Genomic DNA, 11,663 nt, shown 5'->3' on the forward strand with positions numbered 1-11,663 from the left:
GATTGTGCTCAAGTGGCTGTCTTTTCAGCCAGGTGTTTGACAGGTCTGAACCTGTAACTACTCAGAGTTGAGCGCTCCCAGGTTCATTGATTACAGAGCAGATTGGGAATGGATGTTCTCTGATCTGCTTCTACTGTCCATGCTGACACAGTTTTTCCTCCCTGGAGGAGCAGAGCAACCTGATACTCACAGCAGGGGAGGTGCTTTTGCACTTCACACTACTGTAAAGTGATTGGACCACTATAGAGCCACCCGGATCAGTTTTACATGAAAGCCCAGAGGCCCTTCTAAATAAAATGATATCAAGCTCATGGCTACTGCTGTAGTCGTGAGCTTGTTTTAACCACTTGAAGTTTAGGCTGTATATACAGTATATGGCCTGTGGAAGGCAGGTGGTTAATTGTTCTAAAGCTCTAAACCAGCCTTTCTCAACCTTTTCAACACAGAGGAACCCTTGAAATAGTTCTCCGGTCTCGAGGAACCCCTGCTAAAAATTAGAAGTCTACAACTCATGATACATTAGTGTGATGGTCATTGGGAAGAATGGTCCTTACACTTGTGGTCATTGGGAAGAATTACCTCCTTACAGATAGCTACAAAGATCAATGGTGTCAGTGGGAAGTTATCTGAGAGGCAGAAATTGCCTAATGCTGAATGAACCCCTACAACCTCTGGAGGAACCCTGGTTGAGAATCACTGCTCTGAACTGATGAAAACTAAACTCAGAATGGATGCTTTGGATTACTGTTTTTAACAAAAGCATATATTACAGTAAACCTTTCTCCCTGGCCAACCAGCTGATTAAAAAAGATATTCCTGGCCTATTATTACCCCACGATAAGGCCAGTGCTGGGGTTTGTGCCCAGTACATAAGAGTGGATGCTCGTATGTTTATGGAACAAACATTCTGAAGTAGGTATCACCAAACTTTTCAGTACAATGGGCTTCGCTCTATATTTTACAAATATTTTCTGAAAAAAATCCCCATCAGAGGCCCCATCAGGGTCTCCATCAGAAACCGCCTAACATCAGAACCCCCATCAGAGTTCCACTTACATCAGAGTGCCCCAAGAGAGCTCCTCACATCTGGGTCCCCATCAGATCTCTCCTTACATTAGAATTCCCATTAGAGCCCCCCTTACATCAGGGTTCCTATCACAGTCCCCCTTAAATCAGTGTCTCCATCAGAGCCCCCCCCCCCTTACATGAGGGTTCCTTATCAGAATTTCTCTTACGTCAGAGTCCCCCCTTATATTAGGGTCCCCATGAGAGCACCCCTTCCATCAGGGTCCTTATCAGAGTCCCCTTACATCAGTGTCCTCATCAGAGCCCCCCTTTCATCAGGGTCCCCATCAGATTTCCTCTTCCATCCAAGTCCACCCTTATAGCAGGGTCCCCATATAAGCCCCCAACCCCTTTAGATCAGGGTTGCCATCAGAGCTCTATTTACATCAGAATTTCCATTAGTGCCCCCCTTACATCAGAATACCTATTAGAGACCCCATTATATCAGAATCCCCCCTTACATCAGAGTCCTTCTTACACCACAGCCCTGTCACAGCCTCCATCAGAGCTTTCCTTATATCAGAGTACCCATTAGAGCCCTCCCTTACATCAAGGCCCCTCATAGAGTCCCCCTTACATCAGAGTCCCCCCTTACATTAAGGATCCCATGAGAGCCTCCCTTACATCAGGGTCCCCATCAGAGTTCCTCTTACATCAGATTGCCCCCCTTACATCAGGGTCCCCACGTGAGCCCCCCCTTACATCAGGGTCCCCATCAGAGCTCTCCTTACATCAGGGTTTTTTATCAGAGCCCCCCCCTTACATCAGGGTCCCTATACAGTCCCCCGTGCATCAGAGTCCCCCCCTTACATCAGGTCCCCATGAAAGCCCCCCTTACATCAGGGTTCCCATCTGAGCTCTTCTTACATCAAAGACCCGATTAGAGCCCCCCTACATCAGTACCCCCCCTTACATCAGAATTCCCTTTACATCAGGATCCCCATCAGAACCCCCCTAATATCAGAGTCCCCATTAGAGTCCTCCTTACATCAGAGCACCCTTTACAGCCCCCTTTACATCACAGTCCCCATCAGGGCCTCCCTTACATCAAAGTCTCCCCCTACATCCGGGTCCACATTGGTGTCCCCCCATATATAAGTGTCCCCAACAGAGTCACTCCTTATATCGGTGTCCCCATTAAAATGTGAGTGTGGTTTGTGGGGAAGGGGGTAGAAGGGGGAAGTAGTTAAAGTGGAGACCATAGACAGCCTCTGCTGACCTTAATCCTCAGTCTGCACACATTGGGGATACATCACTGGCCCTAGCCGCGGACTAGATAAAATCTTCTAGTTGGCCAGATGTGCCCCAAGGGCCATAGTTCGGAGACCCTTGATCTAAAGAACAGATCATCTAACCACCACCCTACGCTATGTATAGCTTAATGAATGATGTTCTGTATTCCAGAACTGATCTGAGATTGCTGTAGGATAATGATAAATAGCCCCAGAAATGTGCCAAGTAAACTGAAAAATATCACGCTGATCCTGGTTAGTCCAGGTGAAGGTTAAGATACACTAAATTTTCCCAGTGCTGAGGTAATGGCAGAGAAGGTGTAATGGAGAAATCAGATTCATCATAGAATATTTCATTCTTTATGTCCTGCCAATGGATCAGCACTGGATTTGGATTTATACCAAATGTTCTGTGTGGCTGTTCTCTCCATTCCATCATCCGTCCCTTAAATGGGCAGAAGAAGATTGTTTGGCCTTTATTTGCCATCAGGATTCATTCTTTCTATGACACCAGCACTGTAATAAAATAAATTGACTTCGGTATTCATCCAACGATAAGCTGGTGATGGATGGCCTGGTAGCTTAAACGGCCAGACCACACAGAACAGATATTTCCATTTCAGTAGATGCTGGAGAATTAAACCACTCAGCTTCTTATACCTCCTCAGGATTCTATCAGGGAGACCTCTTGAGTTTTGAGGTCTGCACACCTGCTGTGGTCGTCATGAGGGGGTCCCACTTTCCAAGTTGCAAAGTTCAACTTGCCTTGCAAAGTGACCAGCTTATTTGCTTTAGCCATCACCAAAAATGTCCTTGCATTTTATAAACCTGTGTGGCGCAATTCTGCCCGCAGGATAGAGTAACTCAAATAAGTCCCTATGGTGAACTTCCTGCCGGCTACGTTGGGGCCCTTTAAAACTGTTGGCATGCAGGGTGATGGAGATGGGTCAACAGGTGGCAATCAACAGCAGTATATGAGCTGATAGTCTTGGGTCCAATGCTCCTGTCTAGACACCACCAGAATACCTTATCTGGAAACACCCAGCACATGCACAAGAATTATACACACCACCATTTAAAAAGATAAGTAGACTGTTTTGGCAGATTCAGATCACAAACAAGACAAAATCGATTGGCACATGAAAATCAGTACAAATAAACACAACAGTAAGGGTACAGTGTACTCCACAGGGGTACCTTTAAAAGTCAAGTCACAGCTTATACTGAAGCATAAGGAGTATAAATGCTAGGTGTCTGTATGAGGCGTTATACCTTCAAGCGACCAGAGGTTAACTTAGAGGTGGAGCAGGCGACATCCTTTACGAGCTCTCAAACAAAGGGGCTAGGTTTGGGCCTTCAAACTTAAACTCTGTAATAGAACACTGCCCTTAGGATAGAGTAACTCAACATAGTGTTTACAATGAACTTCCTCCTGGCTACATTGGGGCCTTTTAAAACCGTTGGCATGCAGGGTGATGGAGATTAGTCAATAGGTGGCATTCAACGGCAGTATATGAGCACAGGAGCCGCTGATAGTTTTGGGTCCTCTGCACCTGTCTAGACACCACCAGAATACCTTGTCTGGAAACACCCAGAACATGCACAAGAATTACACACACCACCCTTCAAAAAGATAAGCAGACTGTATTAGCAAATTAAGATCACCAACATGACAAAATAGATTGGCATATAAAAATCAGTATGCATAAAAACAACAGTGTACAGTTTACTCCACGGGGTACCTTTAAAAGTCAAGTCCCAGTTTATACTGAAGCATAAGGAGTGTATACGAGGCGTTATACCTTAAGCAACCAAAGGGGTTAACTTCAAGGATGGAGCAGGCGAGATCACTTTAGAGCTCTCAAACAAAGGGGCTAGGTTTGGGCCTTCAAACTTAAACTCTATAATAGAAAACTGACCTCAGGATAGAGTAGCTCGCAATAGTCTCTATGATGAACTTGCTGCTGGCTACGTTGGGGCCCTTTACTACCGTTGGCACACAGGGTGATGGAGATGATTCAATGGGTGGTATTCAACAGCAGTATATTATACAAATTGGGCTCAGCAGATATGTAAATTCACTGACGTTATACATCAAGCAACCAGAGGGATTAACTAAGAGGCGGAGCAGGCTATGTCACTTGATGGCCCCCAAACAAAGGGGCTAGGTTCAGGCTTTCAACTTAAACTCTGTAATAGAACACAATTCTGCCCTCAGGATAGAGTAACTCGGGCAAGTCTCTATGATGAACTTCCTGCTGGTTATGTTGGGGCTGATGAGTCATTAGGTGGCGTTCAACAGCAGTATAAGATACAGGTTGGGCTCAGCAGATATGTAAATTCCTTAATGGTAATAGGCGCAACGAGTAGGACAAGCCCAGATGTAGCAGCTGTGGTATAGGAGACTAGGATGTTATGAGGCAATAGCAGTCTGATGGGGAGCAAGAACAAAGTCAGCACTCTGGAAGACTAGTGGACTTATGTTCTATGGATAGCTCTGTTAGCCATAGAGTAGCGATGAATGTAGCAACAGGTGTGATAAGTCTCTGAGTGTAGAATGTCAATGGGTGGGAATAGCTGGTTAATGGGTCTTGGCTAACGAGTGGTAGTAATTGAACTATGGGTCATTGGATTCCTTTCTTCTGGTAGCAATAGGTGCACTGTACAGTTGGGGGGCCCCTTTATCCGGCAGTACGGCAAAAGCGACAGCTGATCTGACAACAACTCTTATGCCCTGTACACATGATAGGATTTTCCTATGGAAAATGTTCGATGGGACCTTTTTGTCTGAAATTTCCGACCGTGTGTAGTCTCCATCACACATTTTCCATAGGAATTTCTGTCACAAAAACTTTGAGATCTGGATCAAAATCAAGAAATCCGTTGTCGGAAATTTCCGATCGTGTATACACAATTCTGCCGCACAAAGTTCCACGCATGCTCAGAATCAAGCAGAAGAGTCGCGCTGGCTGTTGAACTTCCCTTTTCTCGGTTCGTTGTACGTGTTGTACGTCACCGCATTCTTGATGTTTGGAATTTCCGACCAACTTAGTGTGACCATGTGTATACAAGACAAGCTTGAGCCAACATCTGTCAGAAAAAAACATGGATTTTGTTGTCAGAAAATCCTATCGTGTGTACAGGGCATTACAGTGCTTCTGGATGCAGGTGTCCCGAGTCACCAATACTGCTGCAGTCACTCTCCGTTTCAGCCTCCTAGTTCTAGAGTCCAGTCAATCCAGCACAGAAGCCTACTCTCTGAGCACAGCACACTTTGGCACAGCACAGCTGTGATCCTGATCCGATCCTGGCACACTTCCCCAACTGCCTAGGCTCTTTCCCGGGCTTTTGCTTATATCTGACCCCTCCTGCTCTCAGGTGTCTATGGGGGTGAAGTTGTGGTTCAGGGATGGTTATAGTTGAAATCCTCCTCTGAGACTACATTTCCTAGACTGCACCTGTGTAAAGTCAGTCATAGCTAGATAAGGTAGAACTGGCATTGCCATCTTGTGGACAAAGAAAGTCCTGCAATCAGTAACATTGCCCAGTGTTACAAATGCATGCAATGTTATTCCTGTTAGCACATTTCATCAGTGCTGATAGAGAACATCCCAAAAAAATACATTTATATCTAGGAGGGATCTCTAAAATTCTTTTGGACTCTTTTGTGCCCTATGCTGCCTGTGACGTGCATCCTAAAGCTACCTATACTAGATGATGAATGTTTACATCTATGGGTCCCTTTATCTATAGCAAACAGATAAAAGATATTTTGATTTTTGTGTCCTGCAGGAGGAGTCGGACATCAAGATTGAGTGCAAGAATGACGATCGGATTCCATACAGCAAGATGTGCAATATCAGCTTCCCATTCTTCAGAGCAAAAGCCAAGGTAGGTAAACCACTATCAGGACTATGGAACTGCATGTGACTGCCAGAGTAGTTGTGTTCTGCACTATGAGTGCAAGCAATCAATCTGCTACATTGCCACTGCATCATATAGAAGATGATGAATACTTCATGTGACTGGACTGTGGGAAGTGTGGTGGGGTGCCAGTTATACACATAACTTAAAGTATAACTAAAGGCAAAATTTATTTTTCTAGTTTTGGATAGAGTGAACAGGATTGCAACCCCTGTCAGGTTTTTTATCGCTGTCTGTATCCCCGCTTTGGAGATTCACCCTCTCTATTTGTCCTGTTTACCATTATCGCAGAAAGTGAAAGAAAATCCCAAATTTTGGGTTTCCACAGAACAGGAACAGAAGAGAAATATTCCAAATGGGGACACTAGTTCTGGTGATTCCCTTACTTTGGAGGGATCTCCTCTAACTTCTGGTTTTGGCTATGGGACAGAAAGCAAAGGGAAGTTTCCCCAACTGGAAACTGCTCTCTGTCTACCATAATCACTGCAGGTGAAAGAAAATCCCAGATTTTGGGTATTCACCAGAACAGGAATAAAAGGAAAATCTTCCAATTGGGACCATAGTTCTGGTGATGACCATGGCAGCTCTATGCACACTACACTCCCCATAGGCCATAGGTCATCTTGGGAGAGAGCAAGAGAGGGTGGCTACATTCCTACATACAGTACAGTTGGACCATGGGGAATAAACGTAGCCACCCTCTAACAAGAAGTCCGATCATAGCTGCCAAAAAAAAAAAGAAGGAGTTTGGAGAGTTGGCAGAAGCTGGGACCTTTTTTAATTTTTTTTATTTTAACCAGAGTTTAGTGTCACTTTAAACATAGAAGACTTTAAAGAAAAAAACATTTGCGCAGTATATGGATTATTTCCACAGAACTTCTTCATGTAAATCATAAAACACAAAGGCGTTCCATTTGAACCTTATAGTATGAAAGGTATATCGACGACATGATACACATTTCCAGAATTGAAGGAGGTCTCGTCAATTACAGTTTGTGTCTCTGTCTCACAGGTGGCATTTCGGCTAGACTTCGAATTCAGTAAATCTGTGTTTCTTCCATCTCTGCAGATCCATCTAATAGCGAGCAGGTAAGTCATGTGTGTCCTTCCTCCATCATTATAGCCTCAATCTTTCTTCTCAGTGAGGTGAGATTTAAAGAACCATTGTTGGAAAAGGAATGTGTCACGGCTGTAATTATCCCCACATTTGTTGATGAGACGCAACATAGCTAAGCCATAGTTCCAGCTAATCACAGTGTAAATAGGACATTCCGGTTATTGGCATTCCTCTCCTCACGATGACAGTACGTGAGGAGAGGAGAGCTGATATTCCTCACAGGGGATATAAGTAATCAGTGATGCCAATTAGTGCCCACCAGTGATGCCCAACAGTGATGCCAATCAATGCTGCCTTTCAGTGCCCATCATTGATGCCTGTCAGTGCCCATCAGTGCCTCCTCATCAGTGCCACCTATCAGTACTGCCTATTAGTGCCCATTAGTGCCCTGCTTTCTAGCTCCCTTGTTACCTCTTCTCATGCTCGCCTTCAAGACTTCTCCAGAGCCTCTCCCATCCTCTGGAACTCCCTGCCCAAAAATCTGTCCACTCAGCCCCTACCCTGTCCACCTTTAAGAGTTCCCTGAAAACTCATTTATTCAGGGAAGCCTATCCCACACCCACCTAACTGTCCCCGAGCCACCCCCATCAAATCATTCTCTGCAGCGATTACCTTTTGTACCACCACCCCCTCCCTTTAGAATGTAAGCTCTACAAGCCGGGCCCTCCTGTACCTTTTGTATTGTACTGTAATTGTGTTGCCCCCCCTATACATTGTAAAGCACTGCGTAAACTGTTGGCGCTATATAAATCGTTATTAATAATAATAATAATAATAATAATAATAATAATTATAATAAGTGCCGCCTATCAGTGCTGCATATCAGTGCCGCCTATCAGTGCTGCATATCAGTGCTGCCTATCAGTGCCCATCAGTGCTGCATAGTAATGCCTCCTCATCAGTGCCCATCAGTGCCACCTCATCAGTGTCGCCTCCTTACCCCTTTCCATCCAAATATCTCCTACTCTCAAGTTCTCACCTACTCCCATTCTCACCTCCAGGACTTCTGTCTCTCCCATCCTCTGGAACTGCTTACCCCTTTCCATCCAAATATCTCCTACTATCCAGTTTTCACCTACTCCCATTCTCACCTCCAGGACTTCTGTCTCTCCCATCCTCTAGAACTCCTTACCCCTTTCCATCCAAATATCTCCTACTCTGAAAACCTTTTAGGCAATCCCCAAAAACTCAGGGAGTAGTGAATACAGCAGTGATTTTGTCAAGCGAGTGACTGCTGGGAGTAGGATCCCGTAAGTTTGCACATCATGAACGGGGGAAGAGGGGAGCGATGGCAGCTTCTGAGTTTCAGGAAAGGTTGCTTTTAACTCAGGTAAAGAGTTATACAATAACCAGTAAGTATTAATTTCTTATTGTTACATGTCCCTACAGTGACAGTGAAGAACTGGAGAGTACAATCGCTGATAACGAGGTTCTGCTGAACTTCAACCTCAAGTATGAGTCAGACCTCCTATTCACCAGGTACATAGATGACGTATTTCATGTGATTTTCATTGCCTGTTATCTCTGATGTAACACATTTCACAAGGGTCCTATGTATAAAAGTGTCTGGAAGAACTGTCTGTGCTGCTTAAAGTAGCCATTTATATTCTTACTTCTCTTCATTCAGATACTGTTATACATAGGGCCTCCCATTCTTTATATTGAGGAAAATTACTTTTGTTGCTAAGAACATTTTTATTTTTATCATACCCATCATATACATCAGCCTTTGTCAACCTTTTTACCCTAGAGGAACCCTTCAGAATATTTTCAGGCCTCTAGCTAAAACTACTTCATCTAGGGACTATATCCCTTACATGATTGTTCAGTGGGAAGAATGCTCCTTACATTGGTGGCCTTTGGGAAGAATAACCTGTACATTGATGGTCAGTGAGAAGAATGCTTCTAACATTGGGGGTCAGTGGGAAAAATCTTCCTTAGATTGGTGGTAAGTGTTGAAGAATAACCTTCACATTGATGGTTAGCGGGAAAAATGTTCCTTACATTGGTGGTCAGTGGGAAGAATTTCCTTTACATTGGAGATCAGTGGCAAGAATGCTCCTTACATTGGTGATCAGTGGGAAGAATGTTCCTTACATTGGTGATCAGTGGGAAGAATGCTCCTTACATTGGTGATCAGTGGGAAGAATGTTCCTTACATTGGTGATCAGTGGGAAGAATGTCCCTTACATTGGTGATCAGTGAGAAGAATGTTCCTTACATTGGTGATCAGTGAGAAGAATGTTCCTTACATTGGTGATCAGTGGGAAGAATGTTTCCTTACATTGGTGATCAGTGAGAAGAATGGTCCTTACATTGGTGATCAGTGAGAAGAATGTTCCTTACATTGGTGATCAGTGGGAAGAATGTTCCTTACATTGGTGATCAGTGAGAAGAATGTTCCTTACATTGGTGATCAGTGAGAAGAATGTTCCTTACATTGGTGATCAGTGGGAAGAATGTTCCTTACATTGGTGATCAGTGAGAAGAATGTTCCTTACATTGGTGATCAGTGAGAAGAATGTTCCTTACATTGGTGATCAGTGGGAAGAATGTTCCTTACATTGGTGATCAGTGAGAAGAATGTCCCTTACATTGGTGATCAGTGGGAAGAATGTTCCTTACATTGGTGATCAGTGGGAAGAATGTCCCTTACATTGGTGATCAGTGAGAAGAATGTTCCTTACATTGGTGATCAGTGAGAAGAATGTTCCTTACATTGGTGATCAGTGAGAAGAATGTTCCTTACATTGGTGATCAGTGGGAAGAATGTTCCTTACATTGGTGATCAGTGGGAAGAATGTTCCTTACATTGGTGATCAGTGAGAAGAATGTTCCTTACATTGGTGGTCAGTGAGAAGAATGTTCCTTACATTGGTGATCAGTGGGAAGAATGTTCCTTACATTGGTGATCAGTGGGAAGAATGTTCCTTACATTGGTGATCAGTGAGAAGAATGTTCCTTACATTGGTGATCAGTGGGAAGAATGTTCCTTACATTGGTGATCAGTGGGAAGAATGTTCCTTACATTGGTGGTCAGTGGAAAGAATGTTCCTTACATTGGTGATCAGTGAGAAGAATGTTCCTTACATTGGTGATCAGTGGGAAGAATGTTCCTTACATTGGTGATCAGTGGGAAGAATGTTCCTTACATTGGTGGTCAGTGGGAAGAATGTTCCTTACATTGGTGATCAGTGGGAAGAATGTTCCTTACATTGGTGATCAGTGGGAAGAATGTTCCTTACATTGGAGATCAGTGGGAAGAATGTTCCTTACATTGGGGGGGGTCAGTGGGAAGAATGACCTTTACATTGGTGGTCAGTGGGAATAATGCTCCTTACATCGGCAGTCAGTGGGAAGACTGTCCCTTACATTGGTGTGATCAGGCATGATCAGATAGGAGGTCAATCAGCCACAGTTCAAGGAACTCCTAGTAACCTCTGGAGGAACCCTGGTTGAGAATGCCTGCTATAGATATATGACTGTTTTCTTGTCTATATAGAAAGAGTTGAATCCATATAGCCACTGCTCAAGAAGTCTATGATTCTTACATATCTATATAGAGATAGATGGTACCATATAGCCAATACTCCAGCAGTAAAATAGATAGGGCAGTAAAAATATGGACTTCCCTTCCCCAGATAGTGGTATCAGCTGGAAGTGTTGACCAATCCAAAAATGTCTTAATGTTTTCTTTAATGGGCACATCATACACGGGTATGTATATGCATAGAAGACTCAAATTGGGATAAACACATAGGATGGACTTGTCTTTTTCCAAACGTATCTTCTATGCAACAATGTAGCTATATAGAAGGAAGATTATCATTCTGTATGTATAGAACGAGCTGATACTATATAATCATTACTCCTGTAGTCTATAGAAGTATGATTCCTATATTTTCTGTATAGAGATAGATGGTATCACATAGCCCAGGGCCTCCAAACTTTTCAAATTTTTACGGGACCCACATCGTATATTTGACAAATATTCGGGGAAAAAATGCACAGCAGAACCCCCCTTACATTAGAGTCCCCAACAGAGTCCTCCTTACATCCAGAGCCCCCTCAGAGTTCTCATCAAGGTCCCTGTTATATTAGAGTTCTGCCTTACATCAGGGTCCCCATCAGACCCCCCTTACATCAGGGTCCCCATTGGAGCCCCCCTTACAACATGGACCCTGTCAAAGTCACTTGTATGTCAGAGCCCTCCTTACTTCAGGGCACCCTTTGGAACACCCCTCCCCCTTACATAAGATACCCCATCAGAGCCCCCACCCCACTTACATCAGGGTCCCAAAAAGAATCCTCCTTACATCAAAGTC

At 44.0% G+C, this 11,663-nt stretch overlaps 1 protein-coding gene across 1 annotated transcript in view; it reads left to right on the plus strand.

Moving 5' to 3' along the window:
• The window catches only part of LOC143964481 (integrin alpha-11-like), a 268,377-nt gene extending 259,511 nt beyond the window's left edge, over positions 1-8,866 (plus strand). Inside the window, exons 21-23 of the mRNA XM_077474255.1 lie at positions 6,090-6,188; positions 7,234-7,310; positions 8,728-8,866. Coding sequence (XP_077330381.1) covers positions 6,090-6,188; positions 7,234-7,310; positions 8,728-8,866 — 315 coding nt within the window. The remainder of the gene's footprint in view (positions 1-6,089; positions 6,189-7,233; positions 7,311-8,727) is intronic.
• The last annotated feature ends 2,797 nt before the right edge of the window (positions 8,867-11,663 follow it).

Source organism: Lithobates pipiens, unplaced genomic scaffold (genome assembly GCF_037356315.1).
Source record: "Lithobates pipiens isolate NorthernLeopardFrog02 unplaced genomic scaffold, aLitPip1_a1.2 Scaffold_8, whole genome shotgun sequence".
NCBI classification, from domain to species: Eukaryota; Metazoa; Chordata; class Amphibia; order Anura; family Ranidae; genus Lithobates; species Lithobates pipiens.